Below are 16,766 nucleotides of genomic sequence, written 5' to 3' on the forward strand. Positions count from 1 at the left end.
TCCAACCCTCCTGGAGGGGTTTAACTCCAACCCTCCTGGAGGGGTTTTAACTCCAACCCTCCTGGAGGGGTTTAACTCCAACCCTCCTGGAGGGGTTTAACCCCAACCCTCCTGGAGGGGTTTAACTCCAACCCTCCTGGAGGGGTTTAACTCCAACCCTCCTGGAGGGGTTTAACTCCAACCCTCCTGGAGGGGTTTAACTCCAACCCTCCTGGAGGGGTTTAACTCCAACCCTGTTCCTGTTCTAGGTGTGTATGTAAGAGTTTTATACCAGCAGGTTTTCAGGCTTGATGTCTCTGTGGACTATGTCCATACGGTGTAGGTACTGAATAGCTCCGGCCAGGTTGAAGACCATGGCGCTGGCATCTCTCTCTGTGTACTTAGTAGAACATGTGATGGCGTCAAACAGATCTCCACCCTGCAGAGAGAGAACGTCAGGTCAGTATACTGTACACACACAGACAGACACAGGTCAGTATACTGTACACACACACACACACACAGACACAGGTCAGTATACTGTACACACACACACAGACAGACACAGGTCAGTATACTGTACACACACACACAGACACAGGTCAGTATACTGTACACACACACACAGACACAGGTCAGTATACTGTACACACACACACAGACACAGGTCAGTATACTGTACACACACACACAGACACAGGTCAGTATACTGTACACACACATACACACACACAGACACAGGTCAGTATACTGTACACACACATACACACACACAGACACAGGTCAGTATACTGTACACACACACACACAGACACAGGTCAGTATACTGTACACACACATACACACACACAGACACAGGTCAGTATACTGTACACACACACACAGACACAGGTCAGTATACTGTACACACACACACAGACACAGGTCAGTATACTGTACACACACACACAGACACAGGTCAGTATACTGTACACACACATACACACACACAGACACAGGTCAGTATACTGTACACACACACACAGACACAGGTCAGTATACTGTACACACACACAGACACAGGTCAGTATACTGTACACACACACACAGACACAGGTCAGTATACTGTACACACACATACACACACACAGACACAGGTCAGTATACTGTACACACACATACACACACACAGACACAGGTCAGTATACTGTACACACACATACACACACACAGACACAGGTCAGTATACTGTACACACACACACAGACACAGGTCAGTATACTGTACACACACACAGACACAGGTCAGTATACTGTACACACACACACAGACACAGGTCAGTATACTGTACTTACACACACACACAGACAGACACAGGTCAGTATACTGTACACACACACACATACGGACAGACACAGGTCAGTATACTGTACACAAACACACATACAGACAGACACAGGTCAGTATACTGTACACACACACACATACAGACAGACACAGGTCAGTATACTGTACACACACACACATACAGACAGACACAGGTCAGTATACTGTACACACACACATACACAGGTAAGTATACTGTACACACACACACAGACACAGGTCAGTATACTGTACACACACACACAGACACAGGTCAGTATACTGTACACACACACACAGACACAGGTCAGTATACTGTACACACACACACAGACACAGGTCAGTATACTGTACACACACAGACAGACACAGGTCAGTATACTGTACACACACACAGACACAGGTCAGTATACTGTACACACACACAGACACAGGTCAGTATACTGTACACACACACAGACACAGGTCAGTATACTGTACACACACACACAGACACAGGTCAGTATACTGTACACACACACACAGACACAGGTCAGTATACTGTACACACACACATAGACACAGGTCAGTATACTGTACACACACACCCATACAGACACAGGTCAGTATACTGTACACACACACATACAGACACAGGTCAGTATACACACACACACACAGACACAGGTCAGTATACTGTACACACACACACACACACACAGACAGACAGACACAGGTCAGTATACTGTACACACACACACAGACACAGGTCAGTATACTGTACACACACACACAGACACAGGTCAGTATACTGTACACACACATACACACACACAGACACAGGTCAGTATACTGTACACACACATACACACACACAGACACAGGTCAGTATACTGTACACACACACACACAGACACAGGTCAGTATACTGTACACACACATACACACACACAGACACAGGTCAGTATACTGTACACACACACACAGACACAGGTCAGTATACTGTACACACACACAGACACAGGTCAGTATACTGTACACACACACACAGACACAGGTCAGTATACTGTACACACACACACACACACACAGACAGACAGACACAGGTCAGTATACTGTACACACACACACAGACACAGGTCAGTATACTGTACACACACACACAGACACAGGTCAGTATACTGTACACACACACACAGACACAGGTCAGTATACTGTACACACACACACAGACACAGGTCAGTATACTGTACACACACATACACACACACAGACACAGGTCAGTATACTGTACACACACACACAGACACAGGTCAGTATACTGTACACACACACAGACACAGGTCAGTATACTGTACACACACACACAGACACAGGTCAGTATACTGTACACACACACACACACAGACAGACACAGGTCAGTATACTGTACACACACACACATACGGACAGACACAGGTCAGTATACTGTACACACACACACATACAGACAGACACAGGTCAGTATACTGTACACACACACACATACAGACAGACACAGGTCAGTATACTGTACACACACACACATACAGACAGACACAGGTCAGTATACTGTACACACACACATACACAGGTAACTATACTGTACACACACACACAGACACAGGTCAGTATACTGTACACACACACACAGACACAGGTCAGTATACTGTACACACACACACAGACACAGGTCAGTATACTGTACACACACACACAGACACAGGTCAGTATACTGTACACACACAGACAGACACAGGTCAGTATACTGTACACACACAGACAGACACAGGTCAGTATACTGTACACACACACAGACACAGGTCAGTATACTGTACACACACACAGACACAGGTCAGTATACTGTACACACACACACAGACACAGGTCAGTATACTGTACACACACACACAGACACAGGTCAGTATACTGTACACACACACATAGACACAGGTCAGTATACTGTACACACACACCCATACAGACACAGGTCAGTATACTGTACACACACACACATACAGACACAGGTCAGTATACTGTACACACACACACAGACACAGGTCAGTATACTGTACACACACACACACACACACAGACAGACAGACACAGGTCAGTATACTGTACACACACACACAGACACAGGTCACACACACACACACACACACACACACACACACACACACACACACACACACACACACACACACACACACACACACACACACACACACACACACACAGACAGACACAGGTCAGTATACTGTACACACACACACATACGGACAGACACAGGTCAGTATACTGTACACACACACACACACACACAGACACAGGTCAGTATACTGTACACACACACACACACAGACACAGGTCAGTATACTGTACACACACACACATACAGACAGACACAGGTCAGTATACTGTACACACACACACACAGGTCAGTATACTGTACACACACACACACACACAGGTCAGTATACTGTACACACACACACACACACAGACAGACACAGGTCAGTATACTGTACACACACACACACACACAGACAGACACAGGTCAGTATACTGTACACACACACACACACACAGGTCAGTATACTGTACACACACACACACACACAGGTCAGTATACTGTACACACACACACACACACAGGTCAGTATACTGTACACACACACACACACACAGACAGACACAGGTCAGTATACTGTACACACACACACACACACAGACAGACACAGGTCAGTATACTGTACACACACACACACACACAGACACAGGTCAGTATACTGTACACACACACACACACAGACACAGGTCAGCATACTGTACACACACACACACACAGACACAGGTCAGTATACTGTACACACACACACATACAGACAGACACAGGTCAGTATACTGTACACACACACACACACAGGTCAGTATACTATACACACACACACACACATACACAGGTCAGTATACTGTACACACACACACATACATACAGACACAGGTCAGTATACTGTACACACACACACACAGACACAGGTCAGTATACTGTACACACACACACACAGACACAGGTCAGTATACTGTACACACACACACAGACACAGGTCAGTATACTGTACACACACACACATACAGACAGACACAGGTCAGTATACTGTACACACACACACACACACACAGACACAGGTCAGTATACTGTACACACACACACACACACACACACATACACAGGTCAGTATACTGTACACACACACACATACAGACAGACAGACACAGGTCAGTATACTGTACACACACACACACACAGACACAGGTCAGTATACTGTACACACACACACACACAGACACAGGTCAGTATACTGTCCACACACACACACACACACACAGACACAGGTCAGTATACTGTCCACACACACACACACACACACACAGACACATGTCAGTATACTGTACACACACACAGACACAGGTCAGTATACTGTACACACACACATACACACACAGACACATGTCAGTATACTGTCCACACACACACACACACACACACAGACACATGTCAGTATACTGTACACACACACAGACACAGGTCAGTATACTGTACACACACACATACACACACAGACACATGTCAGTATACTGTCCACACACACACACACACACAGACACATGTCAGTATACTGTACACACACACAGACACAGGTCAGTATACTGTACACACACACACATACAGACAGACACAGGTCAGTATACTGTACACACACACACACAGACACAGGTCAGTATACTGTACACACACACATACAGACACAGGTCAGTATACTGTACACACACACATACAGACACAGGTCAGTATACTGTACACACACACATACAGACACAGGTCAGTATACTGTACACACACACACATACAGACACAGGTCAGTATACTGTACACACACACATACAGACACAGGTCAGTATACTGTACACACACACACAGACACAGGTCAGTATACTGTACACACACACATACAGACACAGGTCAGTATACTGTACACACACACACATACAGACACAGACACACACACACACAGACACAGGTCAGTATACTGTACACACACACACAGACACAGGTCAGTATACTGTACACACACACACATACAGACAGACACAGGTCAGTATACTGTACACACACACATACAGACACAGGTCAGTATACTGTACACACACACACAGACACAGGTCAGTATACTGTACACACACACACAGACACACAGGTCAGTATACTGTACACACACACACACACACAGGTCAGTATACTGTACACACACACACACACACACAGGTCAGTATACTGTACACACACACACACACACAGACAGACACAGGTCAGTATACTGTACACACACACACACACACAGACAGACACAGGTCAGTATACTGTACACACACACACACACACAGACAGACACAGGTCAGTATACTGTACACACATACAGACACAGGTCAGTATACTGTACACACACACACACACAGACACAGGTCAGCATACTGTACACACACACACACACAGACACAGGTCAGTATACTGTACACACACACACATACAGACAGACACAGGTCAGTATACTGTACACACACACACACACAGGTCAGTATACTATACACACACACACACACATACACAGGTCAGTATACTGTACACACACACACATACATACAGACACAGGTCAGTATACTGTACACACACACACACAGACACAGGTCAGTATACTGTACACACACACACACACAGACACAGGTCAGTATACTGTACACACACACACAGACACAGGTCAGTATACTGTACACACACACACATACAGACAGACACAGGTCAGTATACTGTACACACACACACACACACACAGACACAGGTCAGTATACTGTACACACACACACACACACACACACATACACAGGTCAGTATACTGTACACACACACACAGACACACAGACAGACACAGGTCAGTATACTGTACACACACACACACACACAGGTCAGTATACTGTACACACACACACACACACAGGTCAGTATACTGTACACACACACACACACACAGGTCAGTATACTGTACACACACACACACACACAGACAGACACAGGTCAGTATACTGTACACACACACACACACACAGACAGACACAGGTCAGTATACTGTACACACACACACACACACAGGTCAGTATACTGTACACACACACACACACACAGGTCAGTATACTGTACACACACACACACACACACAGGTCAGTATACTGTACACACACACACACACACACAGACAGACACAGGTCAGTATACTGTACACACACACACACACAGACAGACACAGGTCAGTATACTGTACACACACACACACACACACAGACAGGTCAGTATACTGTACACACACAGACACAGGTCAGTATACTGTACACACACACACACACAGACACAGGTCAGCATACTGTACACACACACACACACAGACACAGGTCAGTATACTGTACACACACACACATACAGACAGACACAGGTCAGTATACTGTACACACACACACACACACAGGTCAGTATACTATACACACACACACACACATACACACAGGTCAGTATACTGTACAGTACATACAGACACAGGTCAGTATACTGTACACACACACACACACACAGGTCAGTATACTGTACACACACACAGGTCAGTATACTGTACACACACACACAGACACAGGTCAGTATACTGTACACACACACACATACAGACAGACACAGGTCAGTATACTGTACACACACACACACACAGACACAGGTCAGTATACTGTACACACACACACACACACACACACATACACAGGTCAGTATACTGTACACACACACACATACAGACAGACAGACACAGGTCAGTATACTGTACACACACACACACACAGACACAGGTCAGTATACTGTACACACACACACACACAGACACAGGTCAGTATACTGTCCACACACACACACACACACACAGACACAGGTCAGTATACTGTCCACACACACACACACACACACAGACACATGTCAGTATACTGTACACACACACAGACACAGGTCAGTATACTGTACACACACACATACACACACAGACACATGTCAGTATACTGTCCACACACACACACACACACACACAGACACATGTCAGTATACTGTACACACACACAGACACAGGTCAGTATACTGTACACACACACATACACACACAGACACATGTCAGTATACTGTCCACACACACACACACACACACACACACACACAGACACATGTCAGTATACTGTACACACACACAGACACAGGTCAGTACTGTAACACACACATACAGACAGACACAGGTCAGTATACTGTACACACACACACACAGACACAGGTCAGTATACTGTTAAAACACACATTTCACAGGTCAGTATACTGTATACACACACATACAGACACAGGTCAGTATACTGTACACACACACATACAGACACAGGTCAGTATACCGTGTACACACACACAATACAGACACAGGTCAGTATACTGTACACAATTACATACAGACACAGGTCAGTATACTGGCCACACACAGACACAGGTCAGTATACTGTACACAGGCACTACAGACACAGGTCAGTATACTGTACACACACACACATACAGACACAGGTCAGTATTGTACACACACACACAGACACAGGTCAGTATACTGTACAAGCACAGGTATTGCTGTAATTATAGCCTTACAGACAGACAGGATAATCAACATGGACACAGGTCAGTATACTGTACACACACACACAGACACAGGTCAGTATACTGTACACACACACATACGAACAGACATATACGAACAGACATACACACATACGAACACACACACACAACACACACATACGAACACACACATACGAACAGACATCACACATACGGACACACACACACACATAATCAACACACACATACTTTAAAAAGGGGCTCTTGTTAAAACCATTTCTGGACGATAATCAACATGGGATTCTTGGAATATAAGCATTATACCGTGATTTTTGAATCAATTGGCTTGGGGCTCTAGGTATAAGCCTATAATAGAATTAATATGGCCAACCAGGGCTGGGGCCAGGCACTCCGCATTGTGTATGCCATTGGCCGTGGTAATCACCACACCTCCTCAAGCCGTATTGCTTAATTATAGCCTTGGTATAAGCAGGATAATCAACTTGGGGCTCTTGGTATAAGCAGGATAATCAACTTGGGGCTCTTGGTATAAGCAGGATAATCAACTTGGGGCTCTTGGTATAAGCAGGATAATCAACTTGGGGCTCTTGGTATAAGCGAGATAATCAACTTGGGGCTCTTGGTATAAGCAGGATAATCAACTTGGGGCTCTTGGTATAAGCAGGATAATCAACTTGGGGCTCTTGGTATAAGCGAGATAATCAACTTGGGGCTCTTGGTATAAGCAGGATAATCAACTTGGGGCTCATGGTATAAGCAGGATAATCAACTTGGGGCTCTTGGTATAAGCGAGATAATCAACTTGGGGCTCTTGGTATAAGCAGGATAATCAACTTGGGGCTCTTGGTATAAGCAAGATAATCAACTTGGGGCTCTTGGTATAAGCAAGATAATCAACTTGGGGCTCTTGGTATAAGCAAGATAATCAACTTGGGGCTCTTGGTATAAGCAGGATAATCAACTTGGGGCTCTTGATATAAGCGAGATAATCAACTTGGGGCTCTTGGTATAAGCGAGATAATCAACTTGGGGCTCTTGGTATAAGCGAGATAATCAACTTGGGGCTCTTGGTATAAGCGAGATAATCAACTTGGGGCTCTTGGTATAAGCGAGATAATCAACTTGGGGCTCTTGGTATAAGCAGGATAATCAACTTGGGGCTCTTGGTATAAGCGAGATAATCAACTTGGGGCTCTTGGTATAAGCAGGATAATCAACTTGGGGCTCTTGGTATAAGCAGGATAATCAACTTGGGGCTCTTGGTATAAGCAGGATAATCAACTTGGGGATCTTGATATAAGCGAGATAATCAACTTGGGGCTCTTGGTATAAGCAGGATAATCAACTTGGGGCTCTTGGTATAAGCGAGATAATCAACTTGGGGCTCTTGGTATAAGCGAGATAATCAACTTGGGGCTCTTGGTATAAGCGAGATAATCAACTTGGGGCTCTTGGTATAAGCGAGATAATCAACTTGGGGCTCTTGGTATAAGCGAGATAATCAACTTGGGGCTCTTGGTATAAGCGAGATAATCAACTTGGGGCTCTTGGTATAAGCGAGATAATCAACTTGGGGCTCTTGGTATAAGCGAGATAATCAACTTGGGGCTCTTTGCGTTCTCTGGAAAGCAATGCAACTCTGTGGAAAGGTCAGTGCCAATCCGCTAGCGTGTTGGAAACACACCTTCCGCGCCGTTCATTATTTTACATGGAACACAAAGCCTCTCATCGATTATCCCTTAATGCCTCACGAGAATGGTCCAACGGTCGCACCCCAATCAGAACCTGGTTTTACTCCGAGATTTGTTCACAAAGTAAATGTAAACCAACACTGTACAGCCCCAAAACAGGATGAACAACATACTGTTGATGTCATGGATGGGCTCCTTGCATCCATTACTCTGTTAAACTTGAAAAGGGTTACATTTTCTCCACAGCCCCGCCCCTTTTTAACCGAAACAAGGGGGCGGAGAGACGCTTCGTACCTTGACCAATTCCATGACCAGGTAGAGTTCTGTGGGCGTGTCGTCGACCTCAATCAGCTGTATAATGCTGGGGTGTCTGACCCTCCTCAACACCGCCACCTCGTTCTCTATCAGGTGCTCCTGGTCAATACATACAGTAACAGTCTAAAGTTAGGACACACCTACTCGTTAAAGGGTTTTTCTTTATTTTTACTATTTTCTACATTGTAGAATAATAGTGAAGACATCAACACTATGAAATAACACATATGGAATCATGTAGTAACCAACAAAAGTGTTAAACAAATTGTTCAAAGTAGCCACACTGAAGGAAAAAATTCCACAAATGTACTTTTAACAAGGCACACCTGTTAATTGAAATGCATTCCAGGTGACTACCTCATGAAGCTGGTTGAGAGAATGCCAAGAGTGTGCAAAGCTGTCATCAAGGCAAAGGGTGGCTACTTTTAAGAATCTGAAATATATTTAGATTTGTTTAACACTTGTATGGTTACTGCATGATTCCATATGTGTTATTTCATAGTTTTGATGTCTTCACTATTATTCTACAATGTAGAAAATAGTAAAAATAAAGAAAAACCCTTGAATGAGTAGGTGTGTCCAAACCTTAGACTGGTACTGTATACCAATACATAAATCAGTCAGTCAGTCAGTCAATCAGACTGAACAGTACATATATCAGTCAGTCAGACTGAACAGTACATATATCAGTCAGTCAGTCTGAACAGTACATAAATCAGTCTGAACAGTACATATATCAGTCAGTCAGTCAATCAATCAGACTGAACAGTACATATATCAGTCAGTCAGACTGAACAGTACATATATCAGTCAGTCAGTCTGAACAGTACATAAATCAGTCTGAACAGTACATAAATCAGTCAGTCAGTCAATCAGTCTGAACAGTACATAAATCAGTCAGTCAGTCAATCAATCAGTCTGAACAGTACATAAATCAGTCAGTCAGTCAATCAATCAATCTGAACAGTACATAAATCAGTCAGTCAGTCAATCAATCAATCAATCTGAACAGTACATAAATCAGTCAGTCAGTCAGTCAGTCAGTCTGAACAGTACATAAATCAGTCAGTCAGTCAATCAATCAATCTGAACAGTACATAAATCAGTCAGTCAGTCAGTCAGTCAGTCTGAACAGTACATAAATCAGTCAGTCAGTCAATCAATCAATCAATCTGAACAGTACATAAATCAGTCAGTCAGTCAGTCTGAACAGTACATAAATCAGTCAGTCAGTCAATCAATCAGTCTGAACAGTACATAAATCAGTCAGTCAGTCAATCAATCAATCTGAACAGTACATAAATCAGTCAGTCAGTCAATCAATCAATCAATCTGAACAGTACATAAATCAGTCAGTCAGTCAGTCAGTCAGTCAGTCAGTCAGTCAGTCAGTCAGTCAGTCAGTCAATCTGAACAGTACATAAATCAGTCTGAACAGTACATAAATCAGTCAGTCAGTCAATCTTAACAGTACATATATCAGTCAGTCAATCAGTCAGTCAGTCAATCAGTCTGAACAGTACATATATCAGTCAGTCAATCAGTCAGTCAGTCTGAACAGTACATAAATCAGTCAGTCAGTCAATCAATCAATCAATCTGAACAGTACATAAATCAGTCAGTCAGTCAGTCAGTCAGTCTGAACAGTACATAAATCAGTCAGTCAATCAATCAGTCTGAACAGTACATAAATCAGTCAGTCAGTCAGTCAGTCAGTCTGAACAGTACATAAATCAGTCAGTCAGTCAATCAATCAGTCTGAACAGTACATAAATCAGTCAGTCAGTCAATCAATCAATCTGAACAGTACATAAATCAGTCAGTCAGTCAATCAATCAATCAATCTGAACAGTACATAAATCAGTCAGTCAGTCAGTCAGTCAGTCAGTCAGTCAGTCAGTCAGTCAATCTGAACAGTACATAAATCAGTCTGAACAGTACATAAATCAGTCAGTCAGTCAATCTTAACAGTACATATATCAGTCAGTCAATCAGTCAGTCAGTCAATCAGTCTGAACAGTACATATATCAGTCAGTCAGTCAGTCAGTCAGTCAGTCAGTCAGTCAGTCAGTCAGTCAGTCAGTCAGTCAGTCAGTCAGTCAGTCAGTCAGTCAGTCAGTCAGTCAGTCAGTCAGTCAGTCAGTCAGTCAGTCAGTCAATCTGAACAGTACATAAATCAGTCTGAACAGTACATAAATCAGTCAGTCAGTCAATCTTAACAGTACATAAATCAATCTGAACAGTACATATATCAGTCAGTCAATCAGTCAGTCAGTCAATCAGTCTGAACAGTACATATATCAGTCAGTCAATCAGTCAGTCAGTCAATCAGTCTGATCAGTACATAAATTGAGTCAGTACCTTCCCACAGCAACGAGCTTTATCGATAATCTTCAGAGCAAACTCCTGTCCAGTCGACCTGTCGATGAATCAATCAATCAATCAATCAGGTACAGTGGATGTTTCTCAATGATCCATAACACTCGTGCTCCGAGGATGTTTCTCTCGTGAGGACAAGAGGAGAACACAGAACATGCTCCATTTGAGAAGCACTCTCTGTTGTTACCGCATTAATGACCAATACAGACAAAACAAGACAAATATAATATACATATAACAATAAACATAAAGCACATGCTACAGTTTTACTTCATAATTATCAACTACCAGTTGAAGTCGGAAGTTTACATTACACCTTTAGCCAAATATATTTAAACTCAGTTTTTACACAATTCCTGACATTTAATCCTAGTAAAACAGGGATTTTCCCTTTTCCCACTTTATTTTAATAATGTGAAATGTCAGATTAATAGTAGAGTGATTTATTTCAGCTTTTATTTCTTTCATCACATTCCCAGTGGGTCAGAAGTTTACATACACTCAATTAGTATTTGGTAGCATTGCCTTTAAAATTGTTTAACTTGGGTCAAACGTTTTGGGTAGCCCTCAACAAGCTTCCCACAATAAGTTGGGTGAATTTTGTCCCATTCCTCCTGACAGAGATGGTGTAACTGAGTCAGGTGTGTAGGCCTCCTTGCTCGAACATGCTTTTTCAGTTCTGCCCACAAATGTTTTATAGGATTAAAGGTCAGGGCTTTGTGATGACTACTCCAATACCTTGACTTTGTTGTCCTTAAGCCATTTAGCCACATCTTTGGAAGTATGCTTGGGGTCATTCTCCATTTGGAAAACCCATTTGCGACCAAGCTTTAACTTCCTGACTGATGTCTTGAGATGTTGCCTCAATACATCCACTATGTTCCTGCCTCATGATGCCATCTATTTTGTGAAGTGCACCAGTCCCTCCTGCAGCAAAGCACCCCCACAACATGATGCCGCCACCCCCGTGCTTCACGGTCGGGATGGTGTTCTTCGGCTTGCAAGCCTCCCACTTTTTCCTCCAAACATAACGATGGTCATTGTGGCCAAACAGTTCTATTTTTGTTTCATTTGTTTCATTCCCACTGGAATTGTGATACAGTTATAAGTGAAATAATCTGTCTGTAAACAATTGTTGGAAACATTACTTGTGTCAAGGACAAAGTAGATGTCCTAACCGACTTGCCAAAACTCTAGTTTGTTAACAAGAAATGTGTGGAGTGGTTGAAAAAATGAGTTTGAATGAATCCAACCTAAGTTTATGTAAACTTCTGACTTCAACTGTAGAAACCAATGTGTTAATCGGGGAGGCAGGAAACCTAGTGGTTAGACCGTTGGACTAGTAACCGAAAGGTTGCAAGATCGAACCCCCGAGCTGACAAGATTAAACTCTGTGGTTCTGCCCCTGAACAAGGCACTTAACCTACTGTTCCCCGGTAGGACGTCATTGAAAATAAGAATTTGTTCTAAACTAACTTGTCTAGTTAAATAAAGGTACAAAATTTTAAAAAGATGAATCTAGCTAGCCAGTTAGTTTTACATGTCAAAAAGGCTGTTGTTATGTAAGGGAGATGGCCAACATTAGCTACACATTCTTTGTGTGTAGCTAGCTATCTACCAATTATTTTCGTCAGTTAGCCTGTGATATTTTTTTATTTTAACTTTATTTAACTAGCTCATCTACCAACTGCCTCAGTTTTCTAGGAACAGTGGAACAGTGGGTTAACTGCCAGTGTGATGGGTTATTCTTTTTGGCCTATTTTAAACTTTATTTAACTAGGAAAGTGTTTAAAGGAACAAATTCTTATAGGAACAGTGTTTTAATGACTGCCTAGGAACAGTGGGTTAACTGGTCTAGGAACAGTGGAACAGTGGGTTAACTGGTCTAGGAACAGTGGGTTAACTGGAAACAGTGGGTTAACTGGTCTAGGAACAGTGGGTTAACTGGCCTAGGAACAGTGGGTTAACTGGCCTAGGAACAGTTTAACTGGTCTAGGAACAGTGGGTTAACTGGTCTAGGAACAGTGGGTTAACTGGTCCTGGGTTAACTAGTCTAGAACAGTGGGTTAACTGGTCTAGGAACAGTGGGTTAACTGGTCTGGGTTAACTGGTCTAGGAACAGTGGGTTAACTGGTCCAGTGGGTTAACTGGCCTAGGAACAGTGGGTTAACTGGTCTAGGAACAGTGGGTTAACTGGCCTAGGAACAGTGGGTTAACTGGTCTAGGAACAGTGGGTTAACTGGTCTAGGAACAGTGGGTTAACTGGCCTAGGAACAGTGGGTTAACTGGCCTAGGAACAGTGGGTTAACTGGTCCAGTGGGTTAAGGTCTAGGAACAGAACTGGTCTAGGAACAGTGGGTTAACTGGCCCTGGGTTAACTGCCTCAGGGGCAGAACGACAGATTTGTACCTTGTCAGCTCGGGGATATGAACTTGCAACCTTTCGGTTACTAGTCCAACGCTCTAACCACTAGGCTACCCTACCCCCTCTACACTCTAACCACTAGGCTACCATACCGCCTCTACACTCTAACCACTAGACTACCATACCACCTCTACACTCTAACCACTAGGCTACCCTGCCACCTCTACACTCTAACCACTAGGCCACCATACCGCCTCTACACTCTAACCACTAGGCTACCCTACCACCTCTACACTCTAACCACTAGGCTACCATACCGCCTCTACACTCTAACCACTAGGCTACCCTACCACCTCTACACTCTAACCACTAGGCTACCCTGCCACCTCTACACTCTAACCACTAGGCTACCATACCACCTCTACACTCTAACCACTAGGCTACCATACCGCCTCTACACTCTAACCACTAGGCTACCATACCACCTCTACACTCTAACCACTAGGCTACCCTACCACCTCTACACTCTAACCACTAGGCTACCCTGCCACCTCTACACTCTAACCACTAGGCTACCCTGCCACCTCTACACTCTAACCACTAGGCCACCATACCGCCTCTACACTCTAACCACTAGGCTACCCTACCACCTCTACACTCTAACCACTAGGCTACCATACCGCCTCTACACTCTAACCACTAGGCTACCCTACCACCTCTACACTCTAACCACTAGGCTACCCTGCCACCTCTACACTCTAACCACTAGGCTACCATACCACCTCTACACTCTAACCACTAGGCTACCATACCGCCTCTACACTCTAACCACTAGGCTACTATACCACCTCTACACTCTAACCACTAGGCTACCATACCACCTCTACACTCTAACCACTAGGCTACCATACCACCTCTACACTCTAACCACTAGGCTACCCTACCACCTCTACACTCTAACCACTAGGCTACCCTGCCACCTCTACACTCTAACCACTAGGCTACCATACCACCTCTACACTCTAACCACTAGGCTACCCTGCCACCTCTACACTCTAACCACTAGGCTACCATACCACCTCTACACTCTAACCACTAGGCTACCATACCACCTCTACACTCTAACCACTAGGCTACCCTGCCACCTCTACACTCTAACCACTAGGCTACCCTACCACCTCTACACTCTAACCACTAGGCTACCCTACCACCTCTACACTCTAACCACTAGGCTACCATACCACCTCTACACTCTAACCACTAGGCTACCATACCACCTCTACACTCTAACCACTAGGCTACCATACCACCTCTACACTCTAACCACTAGGCTACCATACCACCTCTACACTCTAACCACTAGGCTACCCTGCCACCTCTACACTCTAACCACTAGGCTACCCTGCCGCCTCTACACTCTAACCACTAGGCTACCTGCCTCCTCTACACTCTAACCACTAGGCTACCATACCACCTCTACACTCTAACCACTAGGCTACCCTGCCACCCCAAATCTACGACACGACAGTGGGTATTCCAGGCAGTTAAACATTGTAACATTAGCAAGGTATGTATTTAGTAACATTTTAAAGATACAATATTGTATTTAGGCAACATGTGAGATGTGACTGGGCAACTTTTAATTTCGAAGTCGGAGTTAATTTTCTCTCTATTCAGCTCAAAACCAGCTGCCGTTGTTTCCATGGGTGCGTCACATTACGTCAACAAGTCTGGGAGTATTTCAGTAGAAGCATCGATATATGCTTCGAAATGTGTACAAACAAAGTATGCATCTGAGAACTGCCCTCAGTGTTCCATTTCATCTGAGAACTGCCCTCAGTGTTCCATTTCATCTGAGAACTGCCCTCAGTGTTCCATTTCATCTGAGAACTGCCCTCAGTGTTCCATTTCATCTGAGAACTGCCCTCAGTGTTCCATT

At 43.9% G+C, this 16,766-nt stretch overlaps 1 protein-coding gene across 1 annotated transcript in view; it reads right to left on the reverse strand.

Moving 5' to 3' along the window:
• LOC124008445 (serine/threonine-protein kinase DCLK2-like) overlaps positions 1 to 16,766 on the reverse strand; it is a 73,519-nt gene that overhangs the window by 33,943 nt on the left and 22,810 nt on the right. The window contains exons 8-10 of the mRNA XM_046319727.1: positions 12,446 to 12,503; positions 10,063 to 10,182; positions 272 to 418 (exon numbers count right to left, since the gene is read on the reverse strand). Coding sequence (XP_046175683.1) covers positions 272 to 418; positions 10,063 to 10,182; positions 12,446 to 12,503 — 325 coding nt within the window. The remainder of the gene's footprint in view (positions 1 to 271; positions 419 to 10,062; positions 10,183 to 12,445; positions 12,504 to 16,766) is intronic.

Source organism: Oncorhynchus gorbuscha, linkage group LG21 (assembly GCF_021184085.1).
Source record: "Oncorhynchus gorbuscha isolate QuinsamMale2020 ecotype Even-year linkage group LG21, OgorEven_v1.0, whole genome shotgun sequence".
Lineage (NCBI taxonomy): Eukaryota > Metazoa > Chordata > Actinopteri > Salmoniformes > Salmonidae > Oncorhynchus > Oncorhynchus gorbuscha.